The sequence below is a fragment of the Melampsora larici-populina genome (assembly GCF_000204055.1).
Source record: "Melampsora larici-populina 98AG31 unplaced genomic scaffold MELLAscaffold_15, whole genome shotgun sequence".
NCBI classification, from domain to species: Eukaryota; Fungi; Basidiomycota; class Pucciniomycetes; order Pucciniales; family Melampsoraceae; genus Melampsora; species Melampsora laricis-populina.
Window position 1 is genome coordinate 803,339 of NW_006768779.1, and position 20,901 is coordinate 824,239.

The following is a 20,901-nucleotide window of genomic DNA, read 5'->3' on the forward strand; positions in this document are numbered from 1 at the left end:
TTTAGTTTCATTAAAGGAACCTCAAGAGGTTGTTAAAGAGTTTAAACAAGCCAACTTACAGCAACAAATCACTGAGTCCCAATTCCCTACACCTAGCTGGGGTCAAAAAACTGATTGAACATCCCTTGAAGGAGTGTGGTGGTAGTTTCATAAAGTGATGATGCAATCCTAGCCACAATTCAAGACAACCTTACCACCTGGGCCTGTCCTTGTACCACCAACATAGATGCTTTACTTTACAGAATCCGAGGCGTCATTGGATTCAAATTCTCAGACAGACCTTGTCGAACTCCAAGGTTTCTCTCCGAGGTATTTTTTGTGCCAAAGATTCCTTTGGATCAAAAACTTGAAGAAAAATGTGTTCAAGGATTCAAGTCCCAGGATACCTCAGATTTTTCAATCAAAGGCAACCTACCAATCCCACACATGCAGTGACTTGCCAGTGACTTCAGTACTGCACTGCTACTTATCCTCATTGCTTTCCATACTTCCTTTTCATTGGGTGAGGAAGGACCAAAAGATGACCAATCACTCACTTCTAACGTCATGATACTAACAGAAAGACAAAAAGGGAACCAATTTGAAGAAGTACAATATGGGTAGTGTAATATAGGTAGGACGCGACAAGGCCTGGAAAAGATACTGATTGATTAAGTGCGGTGCTTCGGAATCGCAGATAGTTTACCACTCGAATTCGCTGAAAGATAATGAGATGTAAATATGGACCCTAGTAGATTGCAAAGTTGATCAAGGAAAGGGGCCTACCCATTACACTTGTGAAACACGTAATCCTTCCCCTGAACGGATACGATGCCGTCTTTCAACGTAATTTTCCACTTGTTCTTAACGCGTTGAACCTTGGTGTATCACACCAGGAAGTATTCTCAGCCAAACTTTTCGGAGACAGAACGATTGAGACTGCTCTTCTAGTGAGTGGCAAGAAGCCAAGTAAAGCGGCCTACTTTGTCATAGAGCGCAATCACAAGATCACCAGGATTATTGTTTCCGTTTGCACCACCGCCGTTTTCATTATCTTCTACATCCGCAGCATCTGCTTCATCTTCCGAATCGTCCAAGTCGGAATTGATTTCATCGGTATCATGATCGACTTTTTCAGATCGCTTGGATGGGGTGGTAGGAGCGGCTGGTTTGGATTCTGAAGTTGAAGCCTGTCTATCCTGCTCCGGATTTGGCATCAGCAACAACCAGGACAACTCTGTCGCATCATTGATGTGCGCAACTAACAGGTTCGGCAGAATCTTCAGGCTTGGGTAGCGCCGGTCCTAAAGCTTCTTGAATGGGGCCTAGCCGAGGGTCCGCCGAGAAGTCGGTCACCCTTGTAGCGGCCAACTTGGTTTCCCAAGACTGCAAGAGCGAGAGCAAGATTGTAAGCAATGTGCTACACAGGTGACGATCATCTTATGAGGCAATCTTAACTGCTTGCAATGCATCCAATACGGCTTGTTCGATTCCCATTTCATCGAAATCAGCTCGGCAATGTGTAACGACTTCATCGATGATGCTCCGGTAAGCTGGCGACTGTGAGCCATCGGAGGGAAACAATTAGCTGATGCTCAACGGGATAAGGCCGACTAAAGGTGATTCCTGCGCCACGAAATAGAGAACGCAGCGAAGAGCTTTAAAAATGAACCAATTCATCGGGGTCCAGGAGCCAAATGTGGACGGACAGATGGCTAGTCACGGCAAAGTACCCAGTGAGGCCATGGCCGTCTCTATGGACAGTACGTCGAAACGAGAAGAAGAATGAGAACGAAAAAAGCTCGGCTTACAACGACTCTTCCACTCATCTCACACTGTCGAAAAATTTGATGGCCTTAAATAAGCGCTCTACCACAGCTAACTGGACAAACGCAACGACGAACAGATGATTCGACAATCGTAAGATTCGGCACAAGAGTTGAGCGATGGAAGATTTCGAACGTTCAAGTTCGCTAATGATCGAGAACGACGTTGGGTTGTAGAGCAAAGCCCGTGCAGGTAAAGACTTGATTGCCTCTTGGTGCAACGAGAAACGCGAAATCAATTTGTGCGACTCTACTTACTCGAAGACGGGGTGGATTATGATCTCTCTCGAGGTGGATGATAGCCTTTACTCGTTAGGGAGCAATCGATGGATTTCAATTGCGGGATAGCGAAGGAATCGAGAAAGACGTGAATCGAACGTATCAATTTATAGTAAATGGGTGAGGGGTGGAAGTGCAAATGGTCCGCCACCCCAGGGGTACGCTCTATGTGTGAAAGGTTTGTGACAGCTTATGAGTGAAAGGCACTCTTGCCGATTATGTACCAGCACCGGGGCCGACCCTGAGCTCGCAAGGCCGGTTCAAAAGCGACCTTGCATCCAACCTCATCCAGCCCAAGCAGTCCCAAGCAACTTCAGTATCTCGGACTCCACCTTCCGTCGTCAATTTTTTCATCGCCTTACATAGTCCAGCTGAAGGAGATCTTGAGCTTCTACGCTTGATCAGTATGCAGGACCAAAAAGGAGCTACAATCGACCGTGGCGAAACAAAAGAACATTGGAGACCGATGAAGACCTGCTTAATCGCCTACCTGATGAAGTCCTTCTTGAGATCATAGGATACCTTCTCGACGATCGGTATGGCAGGAGTAAATTGAAGAAAATTGACTCGGGAATATGACTCCAATCTGGACAGCACACAACTTTATGGATCTGTCAACATAAACCGGAATCACCTATCCTGACTAGCTTTCAATCCTTTTCTGTCGTCAATCGTAGGATCTATTCGAGGTGTCGACCTATCATTAGGAAGGCGAGTAGGATTTCTCTTCTTGATCTTACCCAGGCATGGATGTCGTGTTCAAGTACTGGAGGTGGAGAAAAGAAGTGAATGGCTCGAACCACCAGAGGACTCTCTTTCTATAGAGCAAGCTGTCAGAGACTAAAATCGACGCCACTACCCACTGCCCTCTTCTGCTGATGTAACCAAAATCAAAGTTACTACAGATGATGAACAGTGCTCATTCTGACGGGCTAGCTGTCTGCTCTAAGGTTCTGGATTGCCTCAGGACGGATATCCCTAGGAAGCATAGCTTTGGAGGCGGAGGGGACATCACACTTCGCGAGTTACATGCCATCCTCCCAAAAGCCTCTTCAAATTGGTTTCTCATTGTCATTAGCTTACCACTCTCTGTCTCTACCGCCCACCTGATCTACACAAACATGAATCAATACAAATTGACCACTTTGGTGGCAACCTTGCAACAATATCTCCTGGTCTTGGAAGTCTTCAACATCTCACGTTCAGAGGTCAGCCAGACTCACCAACGTATATAGAATGTATAGTTGAAGGCATCAAACATCTTCCGCCACTCAAGCTCAGCAATGTTAAACAATCAACTCTCAGATATTATGAGGGCACTACCTGTCCCTCCCATCTGAAAACCCTCAAACAGCTGGTTTTGAGTGAAGTGTTCTTAATGGACAATGACAAGGGCACTCAAGGTCCCCACATTCAGTCAATCTTGCAATCCTTGAGCGTGGCATGTTCTTTTTATCAGCTTTGCCTTCTTTCATCAGTCCTTGGGCCCCTTGCCTAACACATTTTGAGCTCAAAATCAAAGAATACTGTTGCTCTTGAGATGAACTACCCAAGTTTGACCCAAATCACCATCAACTTTGTCTTCCAGCTTCAACACATTTGACCATATGACCATTTGACCATTTGACCATTTGACCATATTCCAAATGCCTGTATTTCTCTTGCTTTCAGAATTGTGAGAGTGCATGTCTCATAACATTCTATCAGTATCGTAACTACAACATTAACCTTGTGGCCAATCTTTCATAGCTTTCAGAGCTCATTACCGCCAATACATTTTCTGGACTTATGGTTTTGCCTATGGGATATGACAGATTTCCAATTGATCATATGGCTGCTATACTTTGTTCATTCAAGGTTTTCTGCAAGCCTCAAGGACTTGAACTGAAGGTTTCACCGCTTGAGCCAAAGAACCATAATTGACTTGAGAGAATGCTGTTTCAGTCATCAGAATGATTCTTGTCATGATCTTCAAGGGAGATGGATGTACTACGTCCATCTGGAAGCGGAGAGGCACTCGCATTTTAAGAGCGAGGTGTTGTGTGTGAACAAATAGGTAGACAACTTTAGTGGATGAATGTGATATTGTGGAATTTTGGACTTGCAATATAATTATCTTCTGACCAATGTGAAGATTTCTCAAAGATTCCAATCTTCTGGAAATACCTTGTATCTGCAACCGTAAGAAGCTGCTTTCCACAGGCAAGTGAAAAGGTCAGAATGAATCCTGGCTCTGAGGATCAGAATGACTCCTGCAGCTTCAAGGCAATCAAGTCAGAACATTCATGAAGAGCTCCTACAGATGTATGAAGTCTGTCAATACAGAATTGAACTACTAGATGCCACATAGTCTGAAATGTTACTTTCCAAAAATGACCAATTTTTTTTGCTCAATTATGTGCTTCACAGGCCCCTTACCCTGATCAGTATAAAAAACCTTATTTGTCAGTCTTATTGCACTATTTTCATGCTTAACTGTGTTTCTTCGGTGCAACATTGACTAGCTTGTACACCAAACAAATAAAGTGCTTTTAAATTTGGGCTATATCTATAAGTCTATCATCTATTACAATCAGATTTGATCCTATTGGTCTTTACAGGGGAAGAATGGAATGATAGGAGTCTAAAAGTTGATGAGTCCACAGAAAGATGATCATGCAAGAGAAAGATTGGAACAGAGGAACTCCAAGAGGAGACAAAGATGATGGAAAATGTACATTACTTTCCAACCTGTGCTCGAGTTGATTCTTTGTGATCTTGCTTCCCTAGTGGCTGTCTTCATCTCACAGTGTACAAGATTTATAACAAGGAAAGATAAACACTGGTCTTGTAAGCTCAAGAGGAGAATCCAGTCATTTAACAGGGGGCTTCACCATATTCATCTCTTGGAGAAAGGGATATCCATTTTTTCACAAGACAGTTGTCAAAGGGGAGAGCAGCTCAACAATTAAACATGGCAGTCTTAGTCAAAGGATAGGTGGAAGAGAAATTTTGGAACATACTCCAACTGAGATGACTGTAAAACATGTATTGTCCAGGTATTTTGCCTGTCAATTGCATTGACAGAGGGTAAAGCCAAGAATGTGTAACAATCCTGCCTGAAAAAGTTTCTGGTCCATTTTCCCTAGGTTGTTTTGGGGAAAAATTTCCTCTTCAGCACCTAATTTTCAGCAATTTTGGCCTTTATAGGTCCCCTAGAAATTGTAGCAAAACTGAATTCAATGATTGCTGAGACCAAAAACAAGCATCAATTCCAGTATCATCCTCAGTCCCCATCTGAGCCTTAGCTAATCAGCTGACCACTTAATAAGGTGCTAATGTAATGATCACATATCATTACAAGCATACTACATCACTACAAACATACAGACCTCAGATAAATAACCTCTAGACTTGACATTGTTGTTTTTCTTCTCACTCAAAGCTCCACATGGAACTGGATCCTTAGGGAATTGAGACTGATATCTTATCTCATATTCTTTGGAGTCAGAAATAAATAGTACACACTTTGGTTCTAGACTTCAAAGTCCACTTTGTGGCATTAGATCAGATGTTCCCTCCAAGAGAATCCCCTTCCTTCAAACATCCTTTTAGTGAGGACTATGGTCCTTTACAGCTAAGTCTGAAAATTTGATGGCTGCCCCAGATCTTTGTGAAAAAATATCTCTCATTTGTCCTTGACATATTTTGATAACACTCAATGAGCACATTGCAGCTGTCTAAGTATCATGGGTGAGCATTAAAGTTTAGTGGTGCATCATTTTGTCAAAAGGCAAGATTTGGTTTGGCAGGTGATATTACATTGTTGACTTTACCCACTGTATGATATCTCATCAGAAATTTATCTCCCCACCCTTTCTATTATACAAGTTTTAAAACTCCCTTGGTGACCAGGGGTACCTTATCATGGGAACAGCAACTGTATTGTACAGCTGCAGCATGAACTTTTGTATACAGGAATTTTAAAAGGTTCAGAAACAGTCTGGTGACTTTTAGCCGCAGCCATTGAACAATGGTAACCACATATTTGAATCAAAACTTTGTGTCACCTTGGATTTTTCTTTGCAATTTGCTTCTTGGAATCATATCCAATCTTCAAAGAAGTGTTTTATTGGGGTCTCATTTCAAAATATAACAATTATTGGTTTTGCATGTGGTTTAACTAGATTGGTCAACCTGACTGATTTTGCCTCTCAAATATAAATTTCATCTTCCCACAAGTAGAAAATCCTGATCTATTCAGTTTCTGAGACTCAATCCTGTCGATTAAATCTCTTCTTTATCAAATTTGAATCACTATGCATTCACCCTTTTACAGAACCTTACTTCTCTTGGTGCACTTCCATTTTACCTTTGATGGTTGTAAGTCACTTTCAAGGAGAGACCTGCAAGGTTAGCCGGATTTGATTCCCCTTATCATGATGATTTTGTACCAACTCACTCCCTTTTCAAAATGTGCTTGATTCTGCTGGGCCACTTTGATCAGGACTTGTACCTACCTTTGGTGAGGTCCAAATCTTCAAAGGAGTAGATGCTAGGGGATATGTACCAGATTTGCAGGGAGTCCAGATACCCCTTCAGGACCTTCGTAAACTTCAGAAAGAACCTGACCTCAAGACACAAGGATTCACTTATGTTTTGCGTGAATTTCCTTCAGATGCTTTGCATCTAGATGCATTTTCTGATGGGTATACAAAATTATTGGAAAGAGATGCTATAGCTCTGGTGAAAGAACTGTAAGTAACACAACTCAATCTATGATTGAAAAGGACAGGAAAAAGAAGGCTAATCTTCTTGCTCGACTTAGAACAAATTCACACTTAGCATTCTGTGTTTCACGTGGCCATAGAGGCAAAGACCCAACCACAGCCTCAGAGAAGCCAACACGTGGAATACACTCTGACATGTCATCAATTGGGGCCAAATTTATCAAAGAGAACTTTATAACCACAAGACTTAAAGCTTTGAATGATGCAAAAGCAAATGAATTTCTGGAGGAAATGAGGCAGGGAAACCATGTGGTGATATTGAATGTATGGAGACCAATCCAACAGGTTGAACGTGATCCTCTAGCCATTTGTGATTGGACAACAGTTTCAGATGAAGATCATTTGGACTTTGGTCATCATCCCATGGAAGCAGATAATGCAATTCAAGCCTGGAGCTATAACAAGAAACAAAGCTGGTATTATTTACCTCAACAACAACCAAATGAGGTCTTTGTCTTTGTACAACATGATAGTGCAGCACCAGATGGCCATGGAATGAATGTACCACATGCCTCTCCTGTATTACTAGGCACACCTGAAGATACAGATCATCGACTAAGCTATGATTTTAGAATTGCAGCAATTGTGGGTCCAGAGTTTGAGCTTGTTCATAACAGTAAAAGTAAAAATAAAAGAAAAAGAGAAAGCAAAGTCAGAAGTTTTTTTGAAATCACAAAATCAATCTTCAGAAACCCAATGAGAAGAAAGAACCCAGATATCATATGAAGCTGGCATAGCCTGTATGAAATGATTGTGATTCTGTGTGACTGTGTATATTTCTTAGTCTTCATTTCTTTATTTCAAATTGTTAAGATTTTTCATTCATTGTCTCTGTAGCACATGATGTTCTCTTGTCACTATATAAAACCAAAGTGGGATCTGATATTTCTCAATATTGATGAGAAAAATTGTACATAGGCAATTATTTCAGTAAAGATCAAAGTTGAAAACTCATCCAAATCACAAATCAAAGTGGTTTTGGGGTTCTATCATTGATGGCTATTCAGAATTACCCTCCACAGAGCATTTTTCAAAATCAATTTCTTTTGACTATTTCTGGTAGCAAGCCAAAGTCTAATGGACATGTATTTTTGGGTGTTATTACAGAATCACTGGTCTATGTTTTGTGATGCTTCCCTCTTGGCACTATAACAGGATTGTGGCGTGAGACACCAAACATGAAGAGAATCTCAGTACATTTGTCAATCTCATGCAAGCCCTCAATTCTCAACATGCTGATGACCCCAGGCTAATCTTGAGATCCCTCCATGAAGAGTATCTCACATTGAGACTTTTGAAAATGATTGGACAGCTGTTTTGGTCTTTCTATGTTGAAGAATGAACTTGAGAGCTTTACAAAGGAGACTGACAGTCTCACTACCTGAAATGCAATATTCTCTGAGCAGAAACAAAAACCAGGGTATACAAAAATATCACAATGTCAGGAAGAGAGCAAACATACCAAAAAATGTGTCTTGATCCCAGCTTTTGGACAACATGTTGGCATTTTTGGCATCCATCTTGGTTATTGTACTAACAATTAAACTTTATAATTATCAAGCAACAACATGTGACGAATGCTAAGATTGGGGCTTTAAATGTCAACACAGTATTTTGAACTCTAGCAAACACCCATAGGTTTGCATTTGCACTTAAAGGCTGTTGATGTTCTGTATTTAAATTGACCAAGGATTTCTCTGGCTATATGTGCAGAATGTTCAAAGATAGGATGTTTTTTGACCAGTTGAAGTTTAATTTGCTCAACAAGATACTTAGACAGGGAGATGGGCTTAGTGATTCACCAAGCAGCAAGGGGTTTGGTCCAGAACTGTCAAATATGTGGTGCTTGAAGATTTAGAAATGCTGGCTTGACAATATCAGGACCAAATTCCAGTATGTGCTACAGGCAGTCATTAGTTTTGATGGTTTATTGTCAGTACATTTGTCAATGTAGCCTCTGAAAATACAAAACAAATACTCAGATTGAACTTCTACACGCTGAAGAACAAGAAAGATAGCATGATTTTATTTGATGTGGATTTGTAATGACGCAATAGAGCAGAAGAATACCTGGACAGATAGCTGTAGGACATGAGCTCTATGAAAAGAATCAAATAGAAAGATGAACACTTGGTGGAAGAGATCAATGTCTTATAACCTGCAGTAGTACAGGGAGTAAGAGAACAAGAAGAACTATTTGTGCTTGTGAGCACAATTCCCATCATTATTGAAAGTGGAATTTTCCAAAATTTGTGTTTGTCAAGATCTGTTTACTTCTTCCTTGTGATACTTCAAATGCTTCAATTGTTTGCAATATTCATGTCTTCAATGTCATGATTCATATTGTGAACCTTTTGATTGGTATTGCCTGGTCTTTTGGATTATGAAACCAGAAATGGAGCATTAGATAACTCTTTTGAATCATTTTGAACAATGAAAAGAATCATCAAAAACACAGTAACAGACACTAAATGAAGTTTAAGAGTTCATCAGAATCAGATTTTGACTTCACCTGCCCATCACACAGGGTCAGATTTGTTCAAACCATTCTTAATTTTTGGACGTGAGATGTCAATTGTACTCAAGTTCTTCAGCGCATGGGTAATAAAGATTGTGTTCAATCGTGACAGGAGGCTTTATGATGATTACAATCAGTTGGAGAGTTTTGAGTGAAAGCCCTACTTGAACTCAAAATGATTTGCTTCTCTAGAGCCACCTTTCTTGTAATGCAGCCAGGGATACTTATCTATAATTCACCCATCATTTCTTCTCTTTTTGATTGTGAATGATAAACAAGTGAGCTTGTTACAGGCTATATGTGATGACTTCTTGGTAAAGATAATTTATAGGGTATGATGTCATGTGTGATTAATAACTCCGACTTTTTATTTGAATCTGCTTGAATTGATCTTGAAGTTTCCCGATTTCTCAGATCGATCGATCCTAACATTCGGAATTGGTTTTTGACTTGCAAAATGAATTTCAAGATCACAACGATGAGAATTCAAATCGATTGAACATCAAACTTCATCTCAGCTAGTGTTTGAAGCGAATACCAAACTCTCAACTCTAAACAATCGAACACACTCAAGTTTCAATCGAACTCGGGATTATCATTCTCGATGGCATTCTCAACTTATCACAAATGGTTTATCAAACTAACAAAAAACAATAAATCATCTAATCTCATCAAATCAAATCAAAGCTTTATTCAAGAAACACGTTCAAATCAATTCAGGAATCCATCGAATAAACCTTCAACTTTATTAAACACAAAGCTTCATCAAACAACTTCAGTTAAACCTCTCTACCTATCTCAATTTCATTTCACATTTCAACCCTTCAGATCAAATGGAACAATCATTCGTAGATTTCGTGCAACCCCTCCAAAGAAAGACGTAAGTTACATTCTCAAAATCTACACAGAAATCAAATAAGAATCAAATCTAAGTAGACTTTAAGTGTTTTTCTTTGGGTTTCTAGATCTTTGGCTTTGGAGTCTTTTCATGCTCAGTACCAATGTTTAAATCATATTTATTATCATTAACAAGAGCAACCTTATTAATCTTACCATTTTGGTATAGATGGAGATTATCAAAACATTTCCCTAGAGCCTCTAGAACTTTATTAACCATACCGATCTTTACAATCTGTTTAATCATTGCAATCGGTATAGATCAAAGTCAACGAACCTCACGTTGGAGATTATTATTGATGACCGAATCAGAAGAAGTAGAATGGTCACATCGAAGATTTGAAGAAGTTTTAAATACAGAATCTAAATCGATATTAAATCAACAAGATCATCGAATCAAACTAATTAAAAAGATTTGTGATCGATTGATCACAGCACTTGAAATCGAAACTCCAATCTCAGCCGCTACTTGGCCTAGAGATGAAATCGGAATCAAACAAAGAATGAAAAGGATCGAAGCTAGGAATGGAGTGAAACCTTCGGCTACTACTGGTTCTTCTCTGATGCCTTGGAAACCTGAAACGAGTAATCCGGAAAAGATTTTAGAGACTAGGGATTGGGATCTCTTTGTGATGTGAGTCCTTGCCTTTGAGTATTTGATTGTTTATCTTTAGACTGATTGAACGGTCTGTCTGGCTTCCTTTGGATAGTGATTTGCCTAAGATTAATGCATTTGTTTTACCAACCAAGGAAATCTTTGTTTATTCAGGTCTATTAGATCTCTTGGATGAAGATGAATCTCTTACAGCCGCAATCATTGCTCACGAGGTCTTTTAAGTCTCCTTCCTCACTACACTTTTTTCAATCGAACTCATTTACCTTTCTCTTCGATTTTGACTCTGATAGATCTCACATGTCATTGAAAGACATGCAGTCGAAAACATGGGATTCTCAGCTTTATCTGCAGTAGCATTTGATGTGATCAGAGGAATCTCATTTGCTTTAACCATTAGTTTCCCAATCGTTTCAGATGGATTAGCCACTATGATTAATTATTTGAATAATGTAGTGGCAGAAAGAGCTTATAGTAGGAAATTAGAAACGGAAGCTGACGAACTTGGACTCTTGGTTTGTTTATCCTATTCTCTTTCTCTCTCCACATTTTATTTTTGACAATATTAATGCAACTTTTATATAAAAACCGCAATAGATTATGGCTAGAGCTGGATATGATCCACGTGCTGCATTAGCATTATGGGGTTTATTAAATGAAGTTGAAAATGAACAAAAAGAAAGAGGTGAAGTGAATTGGTCAGATAAAGTTCCTTGGACACGAACTCATCCTACTGGTCAAAATCGTGAAACGGTAAGTGTTTTGAAATCATTCAGTTTCTTCCTTTCCTCTCTCTGTTATTTCATAGATAGGATGTAGCGTTGATTTATTTTTGGTTGTTTTTTTGATTAGGCTATTAGGAAAGCATTACCTAAAGCTATGAAAGTTTTTAATGATTCAATTAAACATCCTAAAGATTCAACCTCGATTAAAAATGAAACTAATCTGAAACTTGCAACATAGAAGAACTTGAAATTGTGTAAACATAATGATAATCTTAATAATTACAATAAAGGATTGGTTAATCTCTTTTGGATCTTTTTTTTTCTGATTTTCTTTTATGTAGGATATAGAATTGATTTTCCTTTTTTTTCTTACATCATCAACAACTGAGTTAACTTTTGTGTATTTTGATTTGATTTGATTTGATTTATGTAACATTTGTGTTGTTTTTGTTTGGTTATTACAAAATTGAATGTAATTTATTTTTCTATCAATTAATAAATCCAAACTCTTCAAGACCAAGTCAAATGTCAGCCCTAAGCCCTATTACTAGTACCAAAGCCTCCTGTCTTGCAACAATAAAGCATTTGTTCAAAGGTCAATTAACTGAAGTCAGTGCTCATTTGATCACACTCCTTCATTGATAACTTGGTTTAGAACCTTTAACCAAAGCTCTTGTGTGCTCAATAAACTTTGTTTATCAAGGAAACCTGATTCCTTAGTGGTTTACTTTCCCAAAAGACACTAGTAGCTCACATTGAAGAAGATAACAAGAATCCAATTATCAATCATTTGTAAAAATCTTGGATACTCAATTTCCTGTTTACCTTGGCTCTGAGTCTTGCCAATACATTTCCACACTGAGGTTGTTAATCAGTACTGGCAGCTCACAATTTTCATGAAAACAGACCAAAGTGTTTCCAAACTTCAAGTTAACACAAATCAATTCTTGACCAAGCAGGGTCAAGGCTTGAAATTGAACAAGGGACTTGAATCTAACATTGATTAAATAAAATCCCTTGGAGGTGGGTACCTTGGCATTTTCCTTGGGAGGAAAAACCAGCAGACAGATATCTGAAATCTAGTCCTCCAAAATCTGCTATCTGGTAAAATATGGTGGACCTTTTGTTGGCCAATTTGGTCTGCCAGCAGTGGGTCTGACTCTGGAATCTGGTAACCTGTGCTATCCAGTACAAAAGATCAAGCGCACCAGATTCAAGCCTGGGCCAACAATGCAGCACTCTGCAACACACATATTTGCAGCTGTGTTGCACCCCAACAAGCAACAAAAGGTAGCAACTCATGCTGTGTTGCACAAAGTGCTGCAACATCACAAAGTAAGGCTAGGTTGTGCAACACCTTGTCCTCCACCAAGGCACAATGCAACATATGCAACAACGCCAAAAAAACTGGAATCCTATTTTTTTAATTATAATTTGATTTATTTTGACTACATTGATGTTTAATTTATTAATGATCTGCAAATTCTGCCAGTGAAAATAAATTTTAAAGGAGTGAAACATAAATGTACAAAATCATTTTCAAACTTTACAAATCTTACAACTCAAAACAAACACCCCTTCTCATAATTTTACACTCTTTCTAAACTTGTACATCTATTCTTGAAAACCCTATATTTCTCAAAACTTCCAACCAATTTCTTTTTGAATGCTTTGAAACAAACCAAAAACTTGAATAAAAAAATCACATAATTAAATAAAATAAAAAACTTTTGCAAAACAAAAATCATGTGATGATCATGATTTCTTTTGTGTTTTAAAAAATCATTTTTCATTCTTGTTTTCAATTTTTCAATAAGAAAAACTTTTGACGAAATTGATTTAAATCTTTACTTTGACAAGATTCCATTAAATCGATCCTTTGAATCCTATTCACAAACAAACAAACAAAGCAAAAAACAATCAATAAATCTAAAGAACCAAGACTTTAAAAAGTTCAATTCATCAAAATCACTCACAAAGAACAATTGATTTCCAAGGTTTGCCAAAGTACTTCACTAGTCACTCCACTCGAACCTTGATCTTCGACCTGAGTTTCTAATCCAATCAAAAGATGTTCAATAGATTCCATATAATTACCTAAATTGATTAAAGAGATTGATAAATTATATCTAGCTCTAACATAACTAGGTAAAAGTTCTAATGCTCTCAAATAATACCTATAAAAACCCATAACATTTGTATTGACAGAAAAATTAGATTTTATGTTTGAAAAAAAACAAGATCAGAAAAAGAAGAAGAATCACTCAACTCAATAGCTTCATCAGCTTTTCCATTATTAGCTAAAGTAGCACCTAACCTATTAAACAAAATCGGATCTGATGGTCTAACCGATAAAGCCGTACCAAAACAATCACTTGCTTTTTCATATTCTTCTTTTCCATTAAACAATACACCTAATGCGATTTGTAAATCTTCATCTACAGTTACACATCCTTCTTCTCTACCACCTAATCTTGCTAAACTTAATAAAGTTTCAATCAAATTCGAATATCTTGCTTCTATCGATTCTTCTTCTTCTTCTGCTTCTTCTTCTTCTTTCATATGTCGCAAACCACTCATGTTGATCACATTGGAATATTTGTTAATCTTGGACATCGTATCTTCTGTCCATCTTTCCATCTCTCTTAATGATTCACTCTTTCGATTCTCATTACTATAACTGATTGATAAGGCTAATCTAGCATCCGATAAGTTGGGATCAAGTTCAAGTGATCGTTTCAAAGCTGCAATAGCTAATTTTTCTTGTTCATTAGCCTGTTGTCTTAATCCTAATTCATACCATGCTTGTCCTGAAGTCGGTTCATCTAACACTTTTCCTTCTTGTTCTAATACTGATTCAAGTAGTCCACCTCCAATCAAATCATGATGTGAATGATGATGAGTAGTATTCATCTCAGATCTCATAGATCTTTGTCTTCTAAATTTATAATCCGTTTCAGATTCGATTTGATCAATCAATCGAAATTGAGCTTCTACATCAAAGGCTTCTGTCCAATCTTCTTGTAATACATCCCATTCTTGTTGTTGTGCAGATGGAATGATATGTTGTCTCCTGATCCGTTCAGCTTCGATTTCAGGAATCGTTAATGGTCTTCCAAACATTCCACTAATATCATTAAGTTCATAATCATCTTCTAATTCTTCATTCCATAGCTCACTCGCTCCTGGTACTCTTGTTTCTGCCATCATCCTTTCGTATTTTGGATCATCAACTTTACTGGCTGCATTTAAAATTTCATCAATACCAACGGGCGGTCTGTTACTTCCTCCTTGTTGTTGATCATCTGATGTAAGTCTGGTCGATATATCTTCAAGGGTAGTTTGATCATTAAAACTACTATCAGGTAAAATATCAACTATCGCTTCAGACTGATATCCGAATCCACCATCACCTTGAAAAGCATTCATCTTTTTTCGAAGTTCTCGAGCTTGATCATCGGCTTCATAAACTTCATTCATCTCATTCAATCGATCATCCAAATCCTTCTTAGCAGACACTAAAGCTTCTTCTAACCTCTGTTCCGAACTTGATCCATTAAGATGGTTTTGATTCAAACTTAATCCCGAAGTCATCGAAGTCATACGATCTTCATAATCATTAGCCCATACTCCTCCCATTCCTCTATGATCTATGGATTGATCGATTTGAGGAGCTTTACCCTTCAAAGAGCTTGTAGAAGTTTGTTCGATCATTCGATCACCTTCTACTTTCACTTCACCATCTCTTAATTTCTTCATCAAATTCATAAAACTACTTTTTTCAAACTTATTGATCGTTTCAATCTTTGAACCTTGATCGATATCTGTATGAGTTTGTTTTTCGGCTCTTTGACGAGATTGAATGGTTTCGATTAACGAACCAGCTGTAAGAGCAAGTACATCATGAGATTCATTTGGAGTGATTGAATTGATTACATCTTGAGAAGTCTTGGTTATACTCGAAGGCGTTTTTTCTAATAAAGATTGATCCAGTTTATGGAAGACTGATTCCCATGATTCTTTATCGATTGATAATTGGCGAGTATCGTGAGCTAGGAGAAGATAAAAGAGACCATATTAGAGTCCTGTGATTATACATTGATGAGGAGTGATGTATGCTTACTTTGATCAAGATTCGTGATGCGTGGTTGATGATAATTGAATGATTGAGGAGATATAAGATGATTTGGAAATAAGTTTATTTGAGGTTGGTTGAGTGAATGAATCAAACGAGGATTATAAGATCTAGTTGTATTCAACTGAGTCTTGGAAGACTTGGCTTGAGATTCCGATTCCGATTGAGAGATGAATTGATTTTGCCATGGCTGATGATGAGTTTGTACACTAGGTGCTGCAAGAGAGACAGAGAATGAGTACACTGAATATAAAAAGTTATCAAATGAACTGACTTCTTTGATGAGCTTCTAGATAAGCTTTTGACCAATCTGGAATGAGATGATTAGGATGAGAAGTTGAAGGTGTTGGTGTAGATGTTTGATGAAATGATAGTTGATGATTTAAATTAGATTTAGGATTATAGAATTGAGATTGTTCTTGATTAAAACTAATGAGTTCTTGTTGTTGTTGAGAATTAGTTGAGATTGTTTGATGTTCTTGTGAGATTGACGATTGTTGATCAAAGTGTTTTATAAAGGATTTGATTGGGTTTTCTCTACCACAATTTAATTCTGATGAAGATGATTGAAGTATTGATGGTATACTACTACTCATTCTGTTGATGACTTTCTTCTTGGTTGTTTTCCTGTCTTTCGGTTTAGTTCTTGTTTCTTTCTTTCCTTTTGTTGATTTCTCGATTTCTTTCTGAATCAGCTTTCACCTTGTTGGTCATCGTCACGGTCAACAGCTTCATCGAAAGATTCATGAACAACTTCAAAGGTACCGAGACTCGGATCTCTCATATCATCAATTTCGGTTGCGCCCTGTTGCACCTGTAGCCCGAGGATTTGTTGCTCGGACTCCATTCTCCATTGCCATGAATTGAGTCATGAGTCATTAAGTGAAGGCTTCACTTCATCACAGATCCTGCTCCACCATTAATAAACACAATAATCCTACTACGGGTGAATTCGGGCCCCAGGTTTTGTTTTCTTTTGAGCAAAAATCATATCTCGAGTACCCTGGATTCTCAACGCTATGTGGCAATCCCAGGACACTGATCTGATCTCTTGAAATTCACATTGAAGTTGAAGAGCTGAAGAAAAGAACCAGGACACAGAAATCTTTGAAAAGGTGTGACATAAATCAACAATCTCAAGATGTGATAAGTGTCCCAGTATGGAGCTTTGTGCAACTTTGATGGTCAAAAGCTGTGTTAATGCCAGGTATATGGGACGGTTATTCAAATTTGCCGTATTGCTACCCTCAAAGAGACAACATAGAAGCTGTTTGAGATCTTGAGTGCCCTGCGTTAACCATAGCCGCATTGTGTGGTGTCAGCAACCAAAACCATGCTTGATTTGACCAATCACATTCCCAGGTTGAGGTTTGGTCTTTGCTTTGAAGCTATACCTGGTTCCTGAGGCTGGGGCCATATCACTACCCTCAAAAAGGTAAGATTGAAGCTCTTTCATTCCACCATTATTGAATCATGCCTGGGTTGAAGATCCAATGTGCTTAGGGTAGACTATAACATGACAAGATTTTGACTGATACTCATAGTGTGTCATTCTCATTAGTTGATGTACATGCTGAATCTACAACCACCTTATTTCAATATTTCTTTTACCTTGCTTCACACTTTGGGATCTTTCAACTTTCCAATAACATGACTGCAGACATTATTTCAATGACTCATCATATTTATAAAGTTCATATCGAAAAGTTAAAAAACAAAAAAACCAATAAAAAAACTCGAAATCGTAAACTGTTAAGACTAATGTATATACCTCTCTGAATGAATCTCAAGAAATTTACTACAAAAGAAAAAGGAAAAAAAAGATTGAAAACCATATGTACATATATATGTGAAAAATAAGTGTACTTTCTTTAGATGATTTAAATCAAAGTATAAAAAACCGGAAAAGAATTATGTGGAAGAGTAAAGAAAGGTTTCTTGGATGTGAACTGTGAAGAAAATGAGATGATTGAAAGATATGAACACCTCTTTATTTGTTCATGGTGACTTTTTCCAATATTCGTACTTATCATCATTTTCGACGACCAGCAATACAAGCCTATTTGAAAAAAGAAGGATGTTTCCAAGTCAGCAAAATAGTTGTAGTATTCAAAAAGACAATAAGGAAAATAAAACTTACGAAGATATAGGGTATAAATGAAATCAAAAGTATACCATCAATAGCCCATAAAATCCAAATCGCATTGCCATATTCAGCTACAATTCCTAATGGGATTCCATTAGAGATAGTTTGTTTATTCAATCTATGTTTCAAGATTGAAACCATAATCGTCCAAATCATAGTACCAATCACAGCAGTACCAAAAACCAACAAGTTAAGTGCAATAGCTGCACAACTCGCACCTCTACCTGCTGAACTACCTCCACCTGCTAAGATCATAATTCCAAGTAATGCAACCGAGACAAAAAGGAAATAAAACGCAATTCGACTCCAAACTCCTAGATATCGATCGGATTTGATTCGCTCAAATTGGTCTGAGAGTAGATTGTTTAAAGCTGATTGATATGCTGTAGGAGCATCTGCCACGAGGGCAGCTGTAGGCTGAAATCGGTGAGCCCATTTCGTACTCGTACAGTATTGTAGATTCGATGGCCCATTGTACCCCGCGCAATAATCTTTAGCAGAAAAAAAGACGGGATTTCATCAGGATAGATATCATGGCAGAGATGATCGAGGGAGAAAAGATAGTGAGAGATCAACGTACTCCATAATCCCCACGTATAATAGGTACGAAGACCATCACCGGGATTGCGTTGATTGAGTTCTTGATCTGGGTTTCCATACAAACTTGAATTTGTAAAGCCTTGCTGAGCTGATCCGCTAAGTTGACCTGAGAGAGCTGCTCCAAGACCAAAAGTAGAAATTTGGACAATCCGAATGTGCTTTGGAACCAGCTATCGATCAAAAGGAACAAATGAGTAATAAAATTTTAGTAGACGAATGGTTTTATGGAGTAGCTTACTTGATGTATTGTGAAATTTCCGATTGAGAAAAAGATATATAAGATACCAGCTGCGAGGGTAAGCATGGTACCGAGAGAAGCACAAGCTCCGAACATGTTGCAGACGATCAGGTGGTTGAGGTTGAAGTGGAGTGTCTATCTATGATCGTTAAAGAATAGTGTTGTCGTAAATGAAGTGTTGAGCAGCTCGGATTAGATGAGGAGTGAAACTGACAAACCGACGCGTTTGCGAAACTTTGAGAGGTGAAGAGGTTAAGTAAAAATAAATGTGGCGGTGAAGTGAACGCGCCAAGAAAAGTTCAGGTTTCCCCGTTTCCCTTCAATCGATTTTCTCGGGATTCCGAGAAGAATGAAAATTGAAATGCGGTGCAAAAAAAGCTAGTGAACTATATTTTGAAGATTGGCGTGTGGGTTTATTTTCAATTATGATCAGAAGAAGGACGATTTATTGGAAATCTGAAGTAAACCTATCAAATTCAATCCACAGAATGGGTGAAGAATGACTGATTAGGAACGATGAAAGGGAGCAATTGTGCTTGTGAAGAGTTTGAGGAGAAAGTGGAAAGAAGTATGGATGAGACCGATTGGATGGTTTCGATGTTCAAAGGAGGCAAGGCTGTCAAAAGCTTTATATATACCAATCTTATGACGCAAAAGTTAAACCAAGGGGCAGAGGCTAGAGCTAGTCTATCTACTCTCAGAAAGATGACGCTCGATTGTATCCTACTTGAGCTTGACTTGAGGTAAAGGTGATGAGGAGGATAGAGTGGGTTATATGCACCTCTAAGCTGGATTTTAGTAAATATGCTTTGGTGGATTTTGGGTCGAAACCGTTTGGATGAGTTTGGTTAGAAGAAAATGGAGGAAAACCCAAAGAAGAGGGTGTAAAAATACTGATTCTCCTCGTGAACCATGTGCATACAAGATTTTTAATGACAATCGAACTTATCAAAAGAACTTCAACATCAAACTGTAAACAAGCAAAGTGAATTGTACTTTACCACTTTACCTTCTTCTCAATTTCATCATCTGTTTGTTCAACCTTCGTAGCCATCACTCACCCTTTGTCATTTGATGCACATATCATTCTTCACGAGAGCTTCACTTAACTTGAAGTCTACAAATACAGATATAATCATGCCCCTGAAGTTGATCACGGAGATTCGAATGTGGAACAATTACGACATCACAAAAGAAACCACGTCTCGATTGCCGATTCATCGTGATCGTCTTATGCAGAGTCTCGGAGTCCGACCATTCAAAAGGAGGAAATACGATTTGGACATGTTTGATGATCACCAAATGAACTCTCAATCATCATCCAGCACTCACCACACGCGTGTTTGCCACTGCCAAAGGGCGAGCAGGAGCTAACCTAAAAAGTACAGCTCGTCCACACCTCAAAATGCTCGTGATGCATACATACAAACATATGTACTAAAGCTCTATCTTATAGAATTCTTCTGTAGCTATATTTTATCTGGCTAGAATAAGCGAAGGAAACATTGTGGATGTCTCACTGACACTATCGCTTCTTTGGCCGATGTTATGATTCTTCCATGAGGCAGCTTGACGCTCAAAATTTGACACCAAGATAGAAGTCTTTTCTTCTACTATTTGATGTCTGTGATACCAATTTTGAAAGTAAATATCTTTGGTTGCAAGTTTGACAACAGCTTATAATTGTGTCAGACGTGGAAAAGATTCCTTACTTCTCTTTAATGAAGGCATTCTTCTTTCTCAGATTGACATGATTGATTGTCATGATGTTTCTGAAGAGAGAGTACATAGTTAATAAATTATGGAGGCTGTCTCACATCCTGAAGAGAAAGAATCAAATCCATTTCAAGCTGACCATCAAAGATTTAGAAATTCGCCGCATTGCACAGCTATTACATATTCCATTACTTTTCAAGTACATTTTCAAGTTTATTTATGTGGGACTATGTATCTTACTACTAGTATTTATGCACGTACTCTTTTCCCTACTTATATTCTGACAAGAAGCCTTCACATTACATAGGAGTTGGAAGTGAAGCACAACATATCTGTCAAAAGGAAAGACGATGGATCTCATTTGCCAGGTTTTGAAATTATCCGTGTACCTTACCAATGTGAAGCATGATCTTGTGCATTGACTTGATTGTCAATACGCCAAGAGTTTCAAATGCTGGAC

At 38.2% G+C, this 20,901-nt stretch overlaps 5 protein-coding genes across 5 annotated transcripts; 2 read left to right on the plus strand and 3 right to left on the minus strand.

The window, feature by feature from the left end:
- Positions 1-681: 681 nt before the first annotated feature.
- Positions 682-1,808, minus strand: MELLADRAFT_85732 (uncharacterized protein; the record flags this gene model as incomplete). The annotated part of the gene is made up of 6 exons (XM_007409320.1): positions 682-697; positions 766-857; positions 963-1,178; positions 1,246-1,365; positions 1,438-1,539; positions 1,791-1,808. 6 exons carry the CDS (start codon positions 1,806-1,808, stop codon positions 682-684), a joined length of 564 nt encoding a protein of 187 aa, XP_007409382.1.
- A 4,729-nt stretch (positions 1,809-6,537) lies between these two features.
- Positions 6,538-7,579, plus strand: MELLADRAFT_62621 (uncharacterized protein; the record flags this gene model as incomplete). Its single annotated transcript, XM_007409170.1, has 3 exons — positions 6,538-6,588; positions 6,645-6,820; positions 6,859-7,579. 3 exons carry the CDS (start codon positions 6,538-6,540, stop codon positions 7,577-7,579), a joined length of 948 nt encoding a protein of 315 aa, XP_007409232.1.
- Positions 7,580-10,204: 2,625 nt separating this feature from the next.
- Positions 10,205-11,844, plus strand: MELLADRAFT_85733 (putative metalloendopeptidase M48, Ste24p; the record flags this gene model as incomplete). The annotated part of the gene is made up of 6 exons (XM_007409171.1): positions 10,205-10,251; positions 10,405-10,902; positions 10,979-11,096; positions 11,175-11,396; positions 11,479-11,634; positions 11,734-11,844. 6 exons carry the CDS (start codon positions 10,205-10,207, stop codon positions 11,842-11,844), a joined length of 1,152 nt encoding a protein of 383 aa, XP_007409233.1.
- A 1,734-nt stretch (positions 11,845-13,578) lies between these two features.
- On the minus strand, positions 13,579-14,519 carry MELLADRAFT_35500 (uncharacterized protein; the record flags this gene model as incomplete). The annotated part of the gene is made up of 2 exons (XM_007409319.1): positions 13,579-13,783; positions 13,876-14,519. The coding sequence occupies 2 exons, from the start codon at positions 14,517-14,519 to the stop codon at positions 13,579-13,581; spliced, it is 849 nt and encodes a 282-aa protein (XP_007409381.1).
- A 2,864-nt stretch (positions 14,520-17,383) lies between these two features.
- On the minus strand, positions 17,384-18,937 carry MELLADRAFT_77596 (uncharacterized protein; the record flags this gene model as incomplete). Its single annotated transcript, XM_007409318.1, has 4 exons — positions 17,384-17,800; positions 17,882-18,378; positions 18,468-18,657; positions 18,726-18,937. The coding sequence occupies 4 exons, from the start codon at positions 18,819-18,821 to the stop codon at positions 17,774-17,776; spliced, it is 810 nt and encodes a 269-aa protein (XP_007409380.1).
- Between the last annotated feature and the right edge of the window lie 1,964 nt (positions 18,938-20,901).